Source organism: Crinia signifera, chromosome 3, assembly GCF_055691185.1.
Source record: "Crinia signifera chromosome 3, ASM5569118v1, whole genome shotgun sequence".
NCBI lineage: Eukaryota > Metazoa > Chordata > Amphibia > Anura > Myobatrachidae > Crinia > Crinia signifera.
In genome coordinates this window covers 121,699,582-121,720,082 of record NC_139219.1, presented here as the reverse complement: position 1 = coordinate 121,720,082, position 20,501 = coordinate 121,699,582, and the positions used below count along the sequence as shown (strand labels likewise).

General features: G+C 44.5%; 1 protein-coding gene across 3 annotated transcripts in view; it reads right to left on the bottom strand.

The window, feature by feature from the left end:
* The window catches only part of MOCS3 (molybdenum cofactor synthesis 3), a 207,575-nt gene that overhangs the window by 87,233 nt on the left and 99,841 nt on the right, over positions 1-20,501 (bottom strand). For all 3 annotated transcript variants that reach the window (XM_083176437.1, XM_083176438.1, XM_083176439.1), the window contains exons 11-12: positions 20,167-20,263; positions 14,702-14,806 (exon numbers count right to left, since the gene is read on the bottom strand). In XM_083176437.1, coding sequence (XP_083032563.1) covers positions 14,702-14,806; positions 20,167-20,263 — 202 coding nt within the window. The remainder of the gene's footprint in view (positions 1-14,701; positions 14,807-20,166; positions 20,264-20,501) is intronic.

Below are 20,501 nucleotides of genomic sequence, written 5' to 3'. Positions count from 1 at the left end.
CCAAATATATAAGATTGGTAAACTTGCTGGCAATTGACAGTATACATAGCTGGGTAAATGATCCCCGATCGGTATCCTAGTGAATATTTATGTAAAGAGCTGAAACATGGGGGTAAATTTACTAACAAATGAGTTCTTGTGAAGATGGGATGTTGCACATAGCAACCATAATATACTGTACTTAATATTTATTTAGCACCTTCCAGAAGATAATAGATATAATTTGATTGGTTGCTATGGGCAACATCTTATCTTCAATAGAACTCCCATGCAGTCTGGAGACAGCACCTATCAAACTTGACATAGCTGGAGCACATCAGGGAGGTGATAACATTGCTCAATCTACTGTAGATATAAACGGTTTTGAAGGAGCTACTAAGAGGAGAGTGATCCACGCTTAACGCTCACCTTTTAGACCAAGAATCTATATATGAATAAACTAATGATTAACGAAACGTTGCAAATAATAGTGAGGTGTAGTAAATAAGGCTCTAGACAGCGTGATAAGGAATTGTGGTTTTATTTATATACTAAAACTATGTTAGCCTTGAAAATAGTTTTTCTCAGGTAGTCCTATGCAGTATCACTCAGGTAGACCCTTAAGGGGTGTTAGGGTGTCTTTTAGGGACCCCTATTCACCATAGGTACCTCACCTGGGACCTATGTTCCAAACTAGTGACTGCAGTTGTCTAAATGGGCTTGACTTTATAAAATGTTTAACCTTAATTATATTGGGGATAAAAAGAAAAGAAAATGTCCCAAGAATGGATCTGGGAATCTCCTGGACAGTTACAAAAATGTCAGCATACAGAGCAGAGAGCGGCGTCCAGCTAAACTTCTACTTACCCCTTTTCCTGCTGTCCTGATGATGTAGACCTGGTTCTGGTCCTTTTATCCAGTTTTGTGCTAAACACTGCTGAGATCCCTTGCAGCTGCATGTCTCAGCGCAGTTCCACAGTGTGCAGACCAGAGCGCAGCTTCCAGGATGATGCTTCGGCTCCCTGGGAATGCGACTTGGCTGCAGCTGTGCGCTCAACTCACCAGTGGGAGGAGGCTCTAAACTAGTGGCGGATGGTGCTGTCTAGTGTCCAAAGCGTTTCAGCCTTTGTCATGGATGATTAATGATGCACAGTTCTGGGGTTTTATTCTGTGCCAAGCGCGCCCATCCACACACACACACACACACACACAGTGATGTCTATTGGTCTCAGGATGGGTTAATCACCTGCCTGTGATAGATCACCCTGGTTACTAATTTCATACATGTGTCCTTAGTGGTAGTTTAATCTCAGTTTCTTATCAATATATTAAAGTGATGGTCATGAAGTGATTAACTCTAAAAAAATGAGTTCAAATCACAGATGGTAGTAATCCAAGAAATATATAGAAAAAAATATATAACATATGTATAAAAATATATAGAAGTATATATCAATATACCGGGTTCCTGAGAATGTAATTTTTTATGGTATTTGTGTAGTTTCACAGAGGAAGCCTAAGCTATGTTGTCAGCTTAGTGTCCTCATCTGGCAGCGTAGTTAACGTACTGCCCCCGAGAGCTGCAGGTTTGTCCATGGCGTCCCTGGCAAGCCTAGTGAGTGCCTCGCACACACAGAGCCAGTAACCACCAGATCCCCTGCACTGGCGGACGCTGGGGGAGAGGCGATCATGCGGGCGCCGACAGAGGCGCTCCATCTGCCTGAGATGCATGAGCGTCTCAGTAATTCTTGCGGTAGGGTACGGCAACCCTGCCCGTGTCCGCTTCAGGGAGACAGGGTTAGGGGTTCTGTAGCACGTGCGCCTCATGCACAAAGATGGGTGCAAGTGCGTCTCATACACAATAAAGGACACATTTGCCAGTGCTCCATGTTACATACTGGCAAATGGCTCCTTTTGAAACCCCCACTATTTAAGCCAGCCCGAAGCATGTCGAGCCCCGCATTACGCGTCCTCCCGAACTGTTCTTACCCCCACTATCCACGTCGGCCTGGAGTTGATTTTATAAAGTGTGGCGAGTGCAGTGAGCCACCGAGCCCAAAGCATGGCGAGTACAGCGAGCCCCGAGCGGGGACGCAGATTACTTGACGTGTATTCCATATCCGCTCGCCACGCTTCGGGCTCAATGGGGAGCGCTTTATAAAAACAACTCCATGCCAACATGGATAGTGGGGGTATGAACAGGTCGGGAGGACACAACGCACAACACAATTTTGGCCAGTAGTGGCCACTGACAATGGCCTCCCCTTGTTACTTAATACCAAGCTGTTACCTAGCTACACAAGAGGGAAGAGCATAAAAGATCAGGTAGTGAAATTTGATATTTCAGGATGGGACAAAAAGAAAACCACTACAACTTTCCGGGGGAGAAAAAACGGCTGCTACCGCTGCCTGGGGTGCACTACATGTCGCTCCATGGCAGTAGGGGCATTTTTTAACCACCCCCATTCTGGGAAGAAAATAACAATAAAATTCCCACTCTCTTGTCATTCTACCTATATCATCTACACACTGACCTGTCCATGTGGATTGACATATGTGGGGAAGACCCAACGCTCCTTTAAGGAGCGGATGGCCCTACATAGGTCAGGGATCCATCAGGGCTTAATTAGTGGCCATAGTGAACAGCCAGTCGCCCGACACTGTATCAAACTTGGGCATAGTGTGGCGAGCATGAGATCAATGATCATTGACCAGGTTCCTCCGTCCTTGAGAGGAGGAAATAGAAATAAAATATTACTACAGAAGGAGAGTAGATGGATCTTTTTTCTACAGACCATCGCTCCTAAAGGCCTAAACGAAAATCTGGGCCTTCAGTGCTTTCTCTGATCCTACAACACTTCTTATCTCTCCATTCAATTACTTGCAAAATAAAGTTCCTTTTTTTTTTTTTAATGGATTAATTAGGCCATTTAGCATATAAAATACATATTATCTGTCACAAACTTTAACTCAGGTATATATCAATGCAGATGTTACTAAATTATAGCATATAATAAAAGGGTTTTTAGACTCTGCAACTGTGCATAATGTTAAGATTTTTGAGTTGGCATAAAAATAAACTGCCGCATCAAAAAAAAAAACAAATAGCACAGTATAGGATGCAAAAAATGTTTTAACTTCTGTTTTTATTGTGCAATGGCTATTTTCATTGTAACAATTTTTAGATGTGACGTTAATGCTTGTTATTTATTTGTTTCGTTACAGTTTTCTTCTTTTTTTGATTGTATGGTGGTTACTTAGCAACACAGTATAAGCCCCGGGACTTGGGTGAAGGCAGCGCATTGGACGGACAAACGGAGGTGTTTACTGTTAACACATGCTACTTCCGGGCGGCGGGGACCGTGAGTAATGGTCTCAGTTGCCGGGGGGAAGGCAGTGGAAAGGAGCACACTTCCGGATTCTGGACATGGCGCCTGCACGCCGGAGGACCGGGTAAGTTCAGCTGTGAGCTGATTATTGTGGGGGCGGGTTCTGTGATGTATATAAATGTAATTGTGGATCAATGTAACTTTGTATATCCTTGAAAACCGGTCTCTACCCGAAACGCCGTCGGATAATAAAGGCTTTTAAATTGCATTAAAAAAGTCTGAAGAGTGCCGCCCTCATTCCCACACGATATATTGGACCAAGCATCCTGGGGAAGGCACCGCAGCACTAATCCACAGCAACAGCGAGTGCCGGACCATCCATATATATATATATATATATATATATAATGTGGTGCGTGTGTATATCCTCAGTGAATGAGTTTTATGCGTTGTCTGGTGTGAATGATGCGTTCCATTTTATAATATGGACTATGTGGAGATGATATTCATTTGTAAGCAGATTGCTGTGGAAGTCTATATTGAGGCCATTGGGGGCCATGGTGTTGAGGGTAAAGATCCAGTATAATTCCCTTTTGTTTAATGTATTTATAGGATTACTGCCCCTCCAATTTTTATTTGGAGCTTCTATTGCCATGAAAAAGAGGTTTTGGGGTTCTGGTCCATGTTGGTTTTTTTTGTGGAGTGAAACCCTGTGTTATTCATATCCTAATCGGATGTTCCTAATGTGCACATATATCCTTGTTTTCAATTGGTGTATGGTTCTACCTATGTAAAGGTGCAGTCTGCCCGATTTTCCACCTGTGAGTCTATGTATTAGAGCATCCAGTTTAGATCCAAATATCAGTGATCCTTAAAATGGTAGAGTAACTAGTCTATTTTTGGAATGAGCGTCTGCTGACCAGGATCTCAGCCATTACACGCAGCCATGGATCTTGCTGCAAACAAAACAAAATCTAAAGCAGCTTCACAGGTTTTTGAGTAACCTCTAAGTTCTTTAAGAAATACTGTTTAGAGATTTTCTCTTCAATGTCAGCGTGCAGATTTGTTCCCTAAAGCCTCAAGGCTCTAGACACTGAAGCAAGGGAGACTCCAGCTTTCAAAGACCCGGCTGAGGAAAAATTCAGCTTCCTAAATGATCCCACCATTCTCCTATCCATTGGATTTTTTTTTTTTTTAAATTCAATAAATTTTTATTGTTTTTTATATGCATTAGTAACAAAAAAAACGAAAACAAAAAAATAAAACAAGAACAAACGAGTACATACAAGCAAGACTTAGTACATAAGTGCAGAATCCCTCATCCAATAGAGGGTTAGCTTGTACAGAAACATAAAGGGTGGTATCTTTATTCACGTACAGTGGTACAGTATATATATTGGTATTCAATCAATATAAAGTTCATGCTATTAAGGAGCAACAAACAACTCTAGATAGTAGATTAGCTTCAGGAGTGATTTAGGCACGACGCGTGCAGGTAATCTATAGGGAGTATTTCAATAGAAAGGTATAAGGAATGTGTTAGGCTCTTTCTGAGGCAGGCCTCAATACCATAGGGAGCATTTGTATTTGTGAAGGTGCTCGGCATCAACAACCAATAGGCGGGGTGTGTTCACACATTAATTAACGACATAGTATTATTGTTAGTCCCTGTCCTCTTTAGAGGGTTTGCAATGTAATAGGACATTAGCCCCAAGGCGTTGATTTTAGGGAGTATTTCCTGTTGAATAGGTAGACTCCAACCATTTATACCATATGGAGTGGAATTTTTTCTCACTATTCCTGGACAGGTAAACAAATTTTTCGTGGCTCACTGTCATTGACCAGCGAGATCCAAGCTGTTATACTCGGGGCCTCACTCCTCATCCACATTCTAGCTATGATCACCTTGGCTAGAGCACATATGTTGATCACAAACCGCCTATCCGCTGCAGTGAGGGCCTCCTCATCAAAAGCTGAGAGTAGGCAGACACCAGGGGTGATCGCATTCCCGGGGATACCCGCTCCCCTCAAAAAATTAATGATAGTTTCCCAGTATGTAGTTATGTTAGGACATGACCATAGTAAATGGAAAAAGGTACCCTCTGTTGCATTGCACCTGGGACATACCGAGGATGAGGATCCTCCTATACGATGTAGTAAAGTCGGGGTCATGTATACCCGGTGTAAAATGTAATACTGTATCTGTTGGAATCTAATACTAGTTGTGGACAATCTGTGAGCCTCCAATGCGCTTGACCATATTTCATCAGTCATGATTCCCAGGTCAGCTTCCCACTTCAACCTAATGAGGGGGAGAAGGTCTGAATGCGATTTTTGTTGTATATTCGAGTATAGGGTAGATACCAGGTGCCCTCCCGAAATCCCCTGGATCAATATTTTAAGAGGGGAGTTGTTGACAAGGGAACATGATGAGGATCCCACTTGTTTGTTGAGGGCATGTCGCATTTGGAGGTATCTATAGAATTGCGAGTTGGGGATGGGGAAGTCCACCTGTAATTCCTGGAAAGTTTTAAAGGTGTTATTTTGGTATAAGTCGCCTAAACTGGATACACTCCACCTATTCCATGTGCTGTCGACTTCCAGAGAAGCCAGTTCGGGCAGAGCACGAGTATTAAGTAGGGATATCTCTGGGTCCCATCCTTGGCCCCCCATGATTCCGTGAACCAGTCGCCATATAATAATTGCCTGTCTGACCATGGGGATCTTAATATTTTTAGTGGAACCACCTAGCAGAGTTTGTAATGGAGAGCCTCCCGGGGAGTGCTGGGCAAACATTTGTATGTGGAGAGTATTATTATCTTTTACATTTAACCATTCCCATGTAAAGCTCAACTGAGCTGCATAGTAATAGTACTTGAAGTCGGGTAAGGCCAGGCCACCTAGGTTTTTGGGTCTAGTGAGGGTTTGAATGCTAACCCTAGGACGTTTTCCTGCCCATATTAAAGAGGATAGCAGACTTTCGATTTTTTTAAATTGTTTCTGGGGGATATATATTGGAGCTTGCTGAAGAATATAGAGAAGTTTCGGTTGGAAGACCATTTTCACCAGATTGATTCTGCCAGTGACCGTTAGTGGCAATTTGCTCCAAAGCGGCGTTTTTGTGCGGAGATAGGTTATTTGTGGGAGGAGGTTCAGTGCGATATAGGAGCTGGATTTGTTTGAGACCCATATTCCTAGATATTTAAAGGTGTCAGTCCATGGGAGTGGGAGTTGCATGGGAGGAGGGTTCGGTACATTCCCTCTAAGTGGTGTAATAGAAGATTTGGACCAATTGATTAATAATCCGGAGTGTTGACCGAACTCCGTAATGGTGCTGAATATTAGGGGGAGTGAGTTGGCGTAGTCATGAATAAATAGGAGGATATCATCAGCATATAATGCTATTTTGTCTTCCCTGGTCCCTACTTTTAGGCCAGCAATGTTATTGTTTACCCTGATCATACAGGCCAAGGGTTCGATGGCAATGGCAAATAAGGCGGGGGACAGGGGGCAGCCCTGCCTAGTGCCTCTGAACAGGGGAAATGATTGGGATAAGTATCCATTTACCGAAATCCTGGCTGTTGGTGACGCGTATAGTGTTTGAATAAATCCAATAAATTTTGGTCCAAAACCAAAACGGTCCATTACCTCCCAAAGGTACTTCCACTCGACAGAGTCTAATGCCTTTGCTGCATCCAGGGAGGCAATGGCCGAGATGGACCGGTCCTCTCTAGGAGTCTGTAGGTGTGTGAACATTCGTCGGAGATTAATGGAGGTAGTTTTATTGGGCATAAAACCCGTTTGGTCTGGGTGGATTATATGCGTTATGATTCGATTGAGTCTGGCAGCCAAAACTTTGGCCAGTATTTTGATATCTGTTGGGAGCAGGGAGATAGGGCGGTAGGAGTCGGGGTAAGAGGGGTCTTTGCCGGGTTTGGGGAGGACGATAATTATAGCCTCCGACATTGATGTCGGGAGACTACCATCATCGAATATTTGTTGGGAGATGTTCAATAAGTGAGCTGCAAAGAAGTTAACGTGTTTCTTGTATAGCTCGGATGGGATTCCATCAGAGCCCGGTGCCTTGCCGCTGGGGGAAGCCTGTATAGCGGATATTATTTCTTCAAGTGTAAAGGGGGAGTCCAGTAAGTTGCGATCTTCAATAGCTAGAGAAGGGAGTGGGATGTTGCATAGGTATGTTTTAAGATCCTCCACTTCAGATGAAGATTTGGAGGTGTAAAGATTTCTATAATAGTGTACAAATTCGTTGGCAATGTCAGGGGTTTGAGTGACTGTTTGGCCACTTGTTGTATGAAGTTCTATAACTGTACTGGGGCCCCTTTCCCCTCGCATAAGTCGTGCCATATAGCTGCCCGGTCTATCCCCAAAAGCATATGTCGAATGGGAGGTGAACATTAATTTGTATCGGGTTTTGTCTAGAAGATATGATTTCCAATTTTTTTGGGCGCTTAACCATTCTAGTTTGGAGGATTCTAATTTATCCGTGAGGTATTTTAGTTCAGTTTCAACACACTGTGTTTCTAGTTCTGTCTCTTGTTTTTTATAAAACGTTTTTAGGTTGGAGACCCTTTGAATCAGAGTCCCCCTAAGGAAGGCCTTAAAGGCATCCCACAGGACGTCCGCAGCCACAGTACCAGAGTTTTTTTCAAAAAACTCCTTCCACGTTGCCTCTAGGTCCAACCCTGTACCCATACGGGTCAGCCAAAAGGGGTTAAGTTTCCATAGTGCCTGTCCTTTTTGGCAATTAAAGTCTAAGTGGAGTGTAATTGGGGAGTGGTCCGATATGCCTCTACTCTCATACATAGTGCGACTAATCCTAGGTATCAGGTCTGGTGTAATTAATGCTAGGTCAATCCTGGAGAAGGAGGAGTGGGAGTGGGAGAAACACGAGTACTGTTTGGAGGTAGGATGTTTCACTCTCCAAGCATCCCTGAGACCCATCTCTGCTACTACTCCCGGGAAGTGTGATGGCCTGGTTTGTGTGGGATGTTGTCTCATAGAGGCCTTATCCATTGTGGGGTCCAGGAGGTTATTAAAGTCTCCCATACATATAGTGGCCGTGTTGGGATAAGATGCCATGAATTCGGCCACCTTTTTAAGGACCGAGGGAGAATACGGGGGGGGGATATATACCGCCATCAATAGTATAGGGAGAGAGTTTATTAAGCAGTTTAGGAACACATATCTACCCCAGGGGTCGATTTGGACATCTATCACAGAGAAAGGAGCAGTTTTCTTAATGAGTACAGATACTCCCCTGGAGGAGGAGGTATGGGTAGAGTGGTATGCCCATCCAACCCAGGGTTTTTTGAGGGACAACACTTTACTCCCTGCTAAGTGCGTTTCTAAGAGACACACCACATCTGAGTTGTATTTTTTTAATTGCCTAATTACCAGGGACCTCTTCACCTTATTGTTGAGACCCCTCACATTCCAGGAAAGGAAGCTTAAGGAGGCCATGTCATAGTGTTAATGTGAAAGGGAGTGAGCGGACAAGGAAACCACCTGCACCTGCGCCATATTACATGAAATTTTTTCACCACTGCAATATTAAATGTGAACCTCATGCACCAATCTTGCTGACAAAACAAAAACATAATAATAATAACATACACAATCCCATTATTCAATAGGAAAACATGAACCCTACCCCCTCCCCGTATACCTATACCCAACTGCGGCATACCTGGATCCCAGAAACAGAACACTATCAAACTAAAAGGTAGGTGAGAATTTCACCTTAACAAACATGAAAAGAGTAACATTACCCAACTAAACCCTGGTCATCATAGCTGTGTGAGGGCAAAGAATATAATGACTACCGGTCATTGATCTCCCTCCCTAACTTCTATAATGACTGGGTATGTCCGCCCGGGGCACCTACATAAGATTATAATAGAAAGCAAGTATCCTAAGCATTGAGCTGACATATAGTTTCGCATCAAGAGACGTGTACCTTGCGGCCCCTGGCAATATGGCGCAAGCATATCAAGGCAACTTAACAAAATAGTTACTTATCCCAATGAATTCGAAGGGGTGATGGTTGCCTATTATCAGTCATTGTTAAGCGCACGCCTCTGCGGTCTGTGTCTGTCAAGCCAAGCCGCCGCCTCTCGTGGTGTCGCAAAGAATTTCGTTTCTCCGTCAGCGATGACTCTCAGTCGTGATGGGAAAAGCATGCTGTATTGTATGTTAAGTTCCTTAAGCCTCCGCTTTATCGGAACAAATTGTGCCCGCTCCTTCTGGACGTCCACCGCAAAGTCAGGGAATACTGAAATGGGTGACCCATTCCACTTGAGGGGACCCGCAGTACGAGCCAATCGGAGGATAGTGTCCCGATCCCGATAGTGTAGAATTTTGGCCAGGAATGTGCGTGGCGGAGCCCCAGGTGGAAGCGGGCGGGTTGGGACCCTGTGCGCACGCTCAACCGCAAACTGGTTAGAGAACTCCTTTGCCCCAAAAAAATCGGTGAGCCATTTTTCCAGGAATTGTTGTGGTGAGTTTCCCTCTTCCTTCTCGGGCAAGCCCACAAAACGGATGTTATTACGCCTTAGGCGACCCTCCATATCGGTCATTTTTTTATGGACCGCCTGCATTTGGGATTCAAGGGTAGTTGTACGTCTGTCCAGGGGGGCCACAGTGTCCTCCAATGTGGATGTACGTGCCTCTACTTCGTCTACCCTTTCCCGGACCCGCTGGAGGTCATGATGGATGATGGATAGGTCAGATTGGAGTTGACCTAGTTTATCTGTCAGTCTCGTTTCAGTGGCCGTAACTGCATCAAGAACCCTTTGGAAGGGGTCATCAGGGGTTTCATCGGCATGGGCTGAGGCTGTAGGTGGGGACGTAGGCTGCGTATCCTCAGATTGTTTAGGTTGAGGGGGCTGCCTTGAGAATTTTTCCAGCCTGGCAGCTGCTGAGTTTTGGCTGCCTTTCACCATTGTGATACCAGCAGGGGCCACAAGATGGCGAGCTGGTGCTGAATAGATATTTGCTGAGACGGTCACTGCCCCACTGTTAAGGTAGCTGCAGATATTTGGGGGGTGTATGTGTTAAGAGCAGAAATAAAAAAGGGTAGACAGGTGGCAGTTAGGCGTCCGGGCAGGGGTTCTACAGGAGCTTAGGGGGGCAACTGGGCGGTCCCCACTGGACACAGAGGAGTGCAATATCCCAGTAGCCAATTCAGTCTATCGTGCAGATTTGGCACAGTAATTCTGGATCTTCAGGGGAGTATGGAGTATGGCTTGTTTGGTAATACAGGTGTGGAGTGTCTCCCACCACCCCCTTATTACAGGTTAGTTCCAGGGGGGCTCACAATTTGCCTGCTGCTGATAGAGGTTACAAGCTGGCGTTCCCAGGCTTCCCTCTGTGTGGAGGTTATGTGCTGGGTATGCTCTCCCCCCAACACTGTAGCCGCGGGCACAGAGAAGGATCAGGCCCTCCTCCTGGCTGCCCCAGGTCCCATGTGGGGTGCAGCTGTAGTCGCTTAGGAGACCGGGCACGGAGTGATGAGCAGGGAGATGGGGTATAACTCCCTCCCCGGACGCCCCAGGTGCCGTGCGGGGCGCCGCTGGTGTGGTTTCGCGGTGAGCCGAGCACAGGGCTCTCAACAGTCAGTGTGGGGGGGGGGGGGGGCAGCCCCCTCTCCGACTGCCGCCGGAGTTGCGTGGAGAGCCTGAGGTGTTAGCCTGAGAGCGCGAGCGGGGACCGGGTACGGAGGGTTCAGCGGGCGGAGGGAAGATGGCGGCCACTCCTGCCTCGCGTCAAGCAGTCTCCCCTCAGCGCGCCGTATGTTGGCGGCGCCGCGGACAGAGCGAAGGGCAGGGGAGTCAGTACCTTGGTCCCACGGCTGCAGCTGGCTTCTCCGGTATGCGGGCGGGCAGGTCGGCGCTTGTGCACGGTCCTGCTGCCAGTCTCAAGATGGCGACGGCGTCTGGTCCCAGTTCGCGCGCCGGGGGGCTGAAGTGCAGTTTTCTCCGGCGTCAGGTCAGACAGACTTGCAAGGGTGGGCTCATTGGATCGGGGGGATGCTCTGCCTCAGCTGGAAACGATTGTGCCCCGGGCAGGGTCCCTGCAGGATGGGTTAATCGGATAGTGGAGGGAGAGATCAAGCGAGACACGTCTCACTCCATGCCGGTCCTGGCCACGCCCCCCTATCCATTGGATTTTTGAATGAAGCTCCATCTTCTAAAGGTATTGTGGTTCACAAGGTTTACTCTGCAACCGCCGCGTCAACCCTAGGCAAGCTGCACCAGTTCAGAAAGAGCTCATCTTTATCCGGGTACATACAGTCAATTTGGGATAACTTCCCTTGTCTCTTGTCTAGGTTATAACATTCTCGAGATTAAGTCTTTCATGACTTTATGAATGGGAAATTGCTGGCCTTTCCTGGACTGATCTTCAAACATATGTCCTCACCTTTTCAAAATACTTTCCACAGTATCAAAGTTAAAGACTCTAGTATCATCTTTAATGTCATCAGACTCATTAGTAGATATCTTTCACCTCATCCAACAATTCATCAGAGGATACCGCCTCCTTGTAACTGAAGCCAGCCTGAACTCTGGATCTCTATTTGATGTGGAATTCCATGATTTCCTGTTTGGATACAAATATTTTTTCATCCAGTCCATTAAGTCAAGCAAAATTTGGGGCTGGTCAGACATAGATGCAGGTTGTGCTTTACAATTGTCACAGAGGGTTTAAAACCAAGAGCCAGGAAAGATCTGATCACAGGCAATACAATCCATATTAGTAGGCTTCTTTTTTAAATTTTTCTTCTTAGGCACAGCAGGATTGGCAGTCGCACTAAGGCAGATCCATTTTCCACTGTGCAGCAGCGAAAAAACCTGTACAAATCAGAAGCCTTTAGATAAAGTGCCAAGCCACCGCTGATATTGTATAACAGCATTATGAAGTTTGTAGTCCTACTTTTGGAGAACTGCATCCCACAATTTCCATGTGCACCGAAAGATTCCCAAACTACCCACTGACTTGCTGGATTTAAATAGTCATCCGCCATTTTGAAGTGTCTGCAGAGCCTCACCGTCTTATTGCTGTGATCTACGTGCCTCACTGGAAATGCAGCAGCTATCTTTGCACAAGGCCTTGTGGGGAATGTAGTCTGCCAGAACGCAGACCCATCTGGTGGCACCCCGACATTTTGTAACTATGTCTCCTTTTAAATGTAGTACGCCGGAAGTTCTCACTGAGTAGCAGCGCCAAGTATTTGTAGTTTAAATGGAGACTTACAACCTCCAACCTGGAACATCCTGGAGTGGACTCAAGGCTGGCCACGCTCCCAGGCACTGAAGTATATTGGCAGGAACCTTAGAAGACCACACTCCCATGCGGCTTCCCCATAAGTATCACCCTGTATACTTAAGGTAAGCTCTGGAAAAAAAAAAAAACTCTCCCTAACTAGGCTAGGACACAAGAGACAAAGACAAGAAGGAAGGGGAGGAGCAGGGCATTATACCATAAGGGGGAGGTCCTATGAAAAAACCTGTCTAACTTAAGGTGCGTACACACGTACAGATTTTCTGTCTGATCTATCTAGTGGGAACAAAAACCTGGAAATGTATGGGAGCAACTGACAATCAAAAAATTGTTCCCAAACACTTGAAAACAGACAGTGATCAGTCACACAAATTGTTTAATCGTTCTGATTTAACAAATTTATCAAAGCATATATTTTTTTTTGTTTTCCTGCATTTGGGTTGACATTTTTGATTGTCATATGCTCTCATACATTTCCAGGTTTTTGTTCCCGCCAGATAGATCAGACAGAAAATCTGTACGTGTGTACGCACCTTAAGAGGAGAGGGATGAATCCCAAGGTCTTGGCTGCTATGGGTATCGTAGAAGAAAAAAAATTGTAGAAATGAAAACTCCTGATTCAGAGTCTGATGTCAGTGGTTGCTTGAATTTACTCTGAGCATGTTTGGCTCAGTAATTGTGCATATGCTGTGTAGTAGGGTTACAACTTAACTATTATAAAACCGAGAATACATCAGTAGTTATGATGTTGGTACGTGTCAGCACCAATATGCTGGATAACTGGAAGCATAAGCAAATTAATTTGCTCAATATATTGTCACTCATGTAATGTAATATTAATAATAGATCAATGATTTTGCACCAATAGATGAGGGGCGCGGTGTAGCAGATTTCCTTCTCGCAGACCGTGGTTGACTAATTATACTGTATATACCCAAGTGAAACCTTGTCCTACCCTAATCCAGCTCTGCTTCACCATTGCCTACATTTTAGCACTTATCGGGCTGCTTACTATTTAGAAGAGATGGTGGAGACTGTTAGAGACAATTTACTCATCGCATCGCAATGCAACATTGCCTAAACTTCCTATTTGCTTCTAATGCATGTTTCTGTGAAGCATGCATTGCCTCCTTTGGAAGGATTACATGATCCTAAACAAAACCAAGAGTGGGGGCCCTTGAGCAACAATAATAAAAATGGCAAATAGGACTTTACATTGAACGGATTGAGTAAATGCTAACTATAGTAATAAAAACTTCCCTTCTCTAAGACCAATATAGAAAAAAAAATGATGGTTTAATGTTATTGTTTATACCTTTCCCTCTCTCGATGTTGTTTTTATCAATGCAATATGTTGTACCTGAAAACACTCTTTTTACATTGTGAACAGTTCAGCATATGTAAGGCTGTGTACACATGGGTGCGATGATTATCATGGGAAATATGGTCGCTGAGTGACCATATTGCCCGCCATGGGAGTGTGCACCGGTGATATATCGCCAGGTGCGCCATCCGGTTTTCTCCCCGTAGTAATCGCTGGTCGCAGGAACATGCTCCTGCGACCAGCTGACTTCCACTGCCGGGCTCCCCCGGCAGTTTCTTTTTCATCAGCGACCATCTCTGGTCGCTGATGCAAACGGGATACTGAGCGATATATCGCTCAGCGATATATCCCCCCGTGTGTACAGGGCTTATGACAATGCTTTATTTTGTTGATTCCATGAAAACCCATGTGAACGCTGTCTGAATACTGTATGACATTGCTTTAAACAATAAACATACTGAAAAAAAACATTTAAATATTGGCATAAGAGGCTAAGACTTCTTGTACAAATGCAGCGGTTTAAGACTTTTTTTATATTTCCCAAGTGTTAAAGCAGTTATTAATTTTGTTAGGATGAGAGGTGTATTTGTTGAGATAACCTTGGTGAATGATTTCTGAAGTAAAACAAGGTCTGTGATGGTTATAAGTAAGAATATATTTATGGGAAAGACACTGTATTCATCGTCTTAGATATACAAATTGCTATGTATCCAATGAAATAGAGCTCTGGCAAGCAATAAAAATTGCAAAGATGGTCAGGTTTACTTACCTCTTTTTTCGAATTCATTGTAGCCCTTGCTTATTTCAGCAAGGCTTTTATTTAGAAAACCTATCCAAGCCATGTTCTTGTCCTCCATTTGACTTAAAGGTATATCTTTTTATTTATGTTTGCATAGGATAAATAATTATAGATGGTTATGCTTATACCAGTGGTTCTCAACCCCGGTCCTCAGGGACCCCAACAGTCCACGTTTTCCAGGTCACCCTGCAGATGCACAGCTGCACTCATCATTCACTGGCACATTTTAAAAGATCACAGGTGGAGCTAATTATTTCACCTGTGAGTCTGTGTGGAGATCTGGATAATGTGCACTGTTGGGGGTCCCTGAGGACCGAGGTTGAGAACCACTGCTCTATACAATTTGTATTTTACACCTTCTATTAAAAAAGATGATTAAAAAAAGAGGCGAATTATACTTACCGATAATTCCTTTTTCTACCTAGAGATCCCATGGCAGCCATTACATTGGGATGGTCCCCTTCCCCCATAGATCAGACAGGATTTTTTTCATTAGGACCACCTTGGGTATAATAGCCGCCTCCTCCTCCTTCACCTCTATGTCTTTTGAATGTCTCCGTAATATAGTCCCTGGAGAAAAAAAAAACACAATAGTATACAAGGGAGGGCAATCAGTGGCTGCCATGGGATCTCTAGGAAGATAAAGGAATTATCTGTGATTATAATTCGCCTCTTTCTTCTACGATTCCCATGGCAGCCATAACACTGAGACATACCCAAGTAAACACACGGGAGGGCAAATGCTGCATGAAATATTTATTATAGCGAAGCCAGTCAACCAGACATAGCTCCTTGTAAAACATGATTCCCAAAGTGGGCAGTAGAAACGTTAAGGGCATAATGGTTTGAAAAAGTATTGACAGAGGACCAGGTGGAGTGTGCGTGGACAATAGGAGGAGCCACCTTGTTCTCTTTCTTGTATGCAAATAAGATGATCTCTCTGATCCATCGGGATATGGTTTGTTTCACAGGCGCATCACCTTTCTTTACCCCTTCTAGGATCACGAACAGGTGTTTAGTGGATCTGAAATCCTTAGTTCTTTCCAGATATATTGAGATATAACTCTAACGAGATCTAACGTGTGCCACGTCTCTTCTTCTTCATTCTGTGGATCTGGATAGAACTCAGGAAGGGTTATCTCCTGATTGAGGTGGAATGCCGAGATTACTTTAGGCACAAACTGTGGGTGTGTCCTTAATACCACTCTTTCTGGAAAGACTGTCATGTAAGGTTCTTCTATCCATAGAGCTTGCAATTCCCTCACCCTTCTGGCAGAAGTAACTGCCACCAGAAATACCACTTTCCAGGTAAGAAATTTTTATGAAATGTCCATTAGTGGTTCAAATGGCTGCTTGGTCAACACTGTTAGCAGTAGATTCCAATCCGATGGTGCCACTGTAGATTTAATTGGTGGTCTAATTCTCTTCATTGCTCTGCCAAATCTCTTAACCATTTTTTCCTCTGCTAATGGTCTATCGAGTAATACACTTAAAGCCGAAGTTTGCGCTTTAATTTTAGCTGTAGCCAATCCTATTTGGAAACCGTCAAATAGAAATTGTAGCACCTTATCTGTAGAAATCTTAGAGAAATCTCCTGTAAACTGTCCCCAGTTGATGAATTTGTTCCAAGTTCTGTAATATGCCAAAGACGACACATCCTTCTTGGCCTTCAACATCATATCTGTGACTTGTGGGGATAAATTATGACTTCTCAGTATTTGCCACTCAATCTCCACGCCCTAAGACACAATGTCGCTGGGTCTGAGTGTAGCACTGGTCCTTGTTTTAACAGATGTGACCTGTTGGGCAACTCCCACGACATTCTGAGGGCATTCGAGAACCAGCAGTATTATTTAGGGTGATGACACCTGTGAGGCAAGAAGCACCTGGTGACCAAAAGCAGCATCTTGGGAAGAAACTGTGTCAAAGGCATAGAACTTCAGAAATGTGTGGACCAAAGACCATGTTGCTGCCTTGCACAACTGTTCAGCAGAAACACCACGTGCTGCCCACGAGGGACCCACTGACCTAGGGGAATGTGCTGAAAGAGAATTCGGAACTGGTCGACCCGCTTTTTCATAAGCATGGGCAATAACCAGTTGGATCCAGTGAGCTAATGTCTGTTTGTGCACTGGCCATCCTCTTTTATGAAAACCCATATAGGACGAACAGAGAATCTGAGCGTCTGATAGATTTGGTGCGAGCAATATAGGTTTGAAGAGGTTGCACTACATCAAGAGACTTTTCTTTAGAAGACAAAGATGAGGCATTGAAAGCTGGAACCACAATTTCTTGATTAATGTGGAATTTGCACACTACCTTCGGTAGATGGGAAGGTCCTGTACGCAGAACTGCTCTATTATGGTGGAAAGCAAAGAATGGAGAGCAACAGGATAATGCTTGCAAATCCGAAACTCTCCTGCCAAAGGCAATTTCCAGGAGAAATACCACCTTACCCGTAAGAAATTTCAAGTTCACCGAGGCTAGAGGCTCAAAGGGAGGCACAGCAGTACCACCGAAAGATCCCAAGGAGCAATTGGAGGAGTATATTGTGGTTGAATTCTAAGTACCCCTTTACACACATCTGGCAAAGATGCAATTTGTTTCCAAATGTCTGGCTGTACTTTAGTGTTGTAACCTCTGGAGTTACAACAGGAAAAATATGTGCCAAACGCTATAGTATATCCTAGCTGAGGCTGGTTTACGAGCCTGGATCATTGTTTTGTCCACCTTTGCTGAAAAACCTTTATCTCTCAGGATAATTGTTTCAAGAGCCACACCGTCAAAGACAGCTGACCCAGATCTGGATACAGACAAGGGCCCTGGCTGAGTAAATCCTTATGTAATGGCAGAAGAAACTGAGGCTCCACCAACAGTCCCAGAAGATCTGCAAACTGATGGGGCAATTAGCAGAAGGTTTCCTCCTTCCTGCTTTAGTTTTCTGAGAACCCGAGGAAGAAGTGCCATAAGGAAGATGGAAGTTCCACGGTATGGACAGAACTTCTGAACGCCGCTTGAGTTTCCCGGGACCTGGAAACGAACAAAGGTTGTTGTGGTGGGATGCCATGAGGTCTACATCTGGTTTGCCCCACTTCTGGACAATTAGGTGAAACACCTCGGGATGAGACCACTCACCTGGGTGTATAACCTGAGGACTTAAGAAGTCCGCCTCCCAAATTAATACTCCTGGGAGAAACACTGCGAGATGGCTGGTACATGGCTTTCGGCCCACAGAAGAATTTTGGAAACTTAATTTAATGCTTTTACACTTTTGGTACCGCCCTGGTGATTGATATACGCCACTGTTGTTGCATTGTCTGACTGGACAGGTCTGCCTTGTGGTAGACCTTGAGTGGAGGTGGGGATATAAGGGGAGAGGAGTCAGGCATGCTGGGAACTTCCAAAGCTTTGGAGATTGTTGCCTGATTCTCTGGATCCACAGAAACAAGAATAGGCAGATTGTCCTCTCCACTGGCGCTCTGTCAGGATGGTACCTCCCTTAAATCTGAGGTACGGTCCTCTTCTCCCAAATAAAGTGATAGCAAGGTGTATTAATAAATACCATACATCCCTCAAAGTAAAATAACGCTCCTCTTCTCCGCCTTTGTGAATAGCAATCTGTGTCACCACGATTATTGGTCCCCTTTGATACGTTGGTGGTCAGTCACGCTCCCCCAAAAGGAATACAGAAAATGGCACAAATAGTATAATACCATTTAATGTACAATAAAACAAATTACACAGGTGAGACAGAAACAATAGACAAGTGAATGGTAGGATGGCCTGTTACCCGATATGGTGGAGAACGTGGATAACGATCCAGTCCTCAAAGATGGCAAATATGGATGGTAGTGAACCCGGGTTTTCACTATCAAACGACCACCACGGCAGGCACAGGATCCACTCAGTCCAGACAGAATGTCCACAAGCAATGAAGTCCCAGCTCCAAGCGCTTTCGACCTCCTCTGAGGCCTTTTTCAAGGAGAATGCTGGGAGTTAAAAAAGTCCAGACCGGTCTGTCCTGGTGCTGCGGACAGAACAGTAACATTGGAGGCTACACTGTATCCGGCGGCGGCCAGTGTGTGATAGGTGCAGAAGTTGCCGGGGATTTCCTGGATTCGCGTCTGATACAAGAAGCATCACCCGCCCCCATATGACGGAGGACTGTTTTCAATTGGTGCACTAGAGTGTCACTCAACACACCACTGTGCCCTGATTGGAGGAACATCGTATAAATAACCGGACTTTTTTAACTCCCAGCATTCTCCTTGAAAAAGGCCTCAGAGGAGGTCGAAAGCGCTTGGAGCTGGGACTTCATTGCTTGTGGACATTCTGTCTGGACTGAGTGGATCCTGTGCCTGCCGTGGTGGTCGTTTGATAGTGAAAACCCGGGTTCACTACCATCCATATTTGCCATCTTTGAGGACTGGATCGTTATCCACGTTCTCCACCATATCGGGTAACAGGCCATCCTACCATTCACTTGTCTATTGTTTCTGTCTCACCTGTGTAATTTGTTTTATTGTACATTAAATGGTATTATACTATTTGTGCCATTTTCTGTATTCCTTTTGGGGGAGCGTGACTGACCACCAACGTATCAAAGGGGACCAATAATCGTGGTGACACAGATTGCTATTCACAAAGGCGGAGAAGAGGAGCGTTATTTTACTTTGAGGGATGTATGGTATTTATTAATACACCTTGCTATCACTTTATTTGGGAGAAGAGGACCGTACCTCAGATTTAAGGGAGGTACCATCCTGACAGAGCGCCAGTGGAGAGGACAATCTGCCTATTCTTGTTTCTGTGTATCTGATGGTGTTTGGGTCACCATTTTAGTTTGAACTCTCCTAGGCTGCTTTAGCGCACAAGCACATTGATTCAAATTTTTTCTGTATATGATTCTCTGGATCCATCTACAACCCCGATGTCATCCCTGTGGGAACAGGAACCCTGAAATAATAAGTCAATATTTCAAATGACTACATAATACTATTCAGCTGAATAAGAAACACAAAGTAACACCTATAATATGGGGTGATTCTGCTTGACCAGCAAAGCTGCAAAATTCGCAGCTTTACGGGTCATCTAAACGCCACCCACACAACCATCTGCCCCTGCACGCCGATTTCCCCACATGCATGCGAATAGATATTTAGCATAAACCATCAAATTATTTCTAAAGAGCTCGCAGATCTAAGACTTAGATCTGGTCTTAGATCTGCGATGTCCCTGTATAAGAAGCATGCGGGCAGCTGACAGTGGTTTCTCCAGCTATGTTACTAGGGTTACATAGAGGAAATCACAATAGATTTGCATTTCTTATTTGTTGTACCATTATAAAAACTTTTTATTTGATAAGTTGGTCTTGAGAATGTATTTCCCTACAGTGTAAGTGATTCACTTCATATACATTGTTTAGGAAAGGATACGAACAGAATGCTGCAGGCGACATATCTCTACTTCAGGCTGTGGTCGCACATCAATGAGTAGGTGAGGAAACCGGTTATCCAGTATCTGTTTATAATCCTAAAAATGAAAACATGAAATAAGTTAATATTTAACATAAACCTCTAAAATTATATAAAATAGCAGGCGCAACATATAAGGCTATATTTGCGTATGGACAGGTTATATAGGAACTGAAATATAGTGCATATTGTCTTTCAAGGGATATTACGTAAATTGCAGAATTTCTGGATTTATATTGGAATTGTGTAGGCTGCAAAATTATGACAAGCATAATCAGCGATATATCACATCTCTG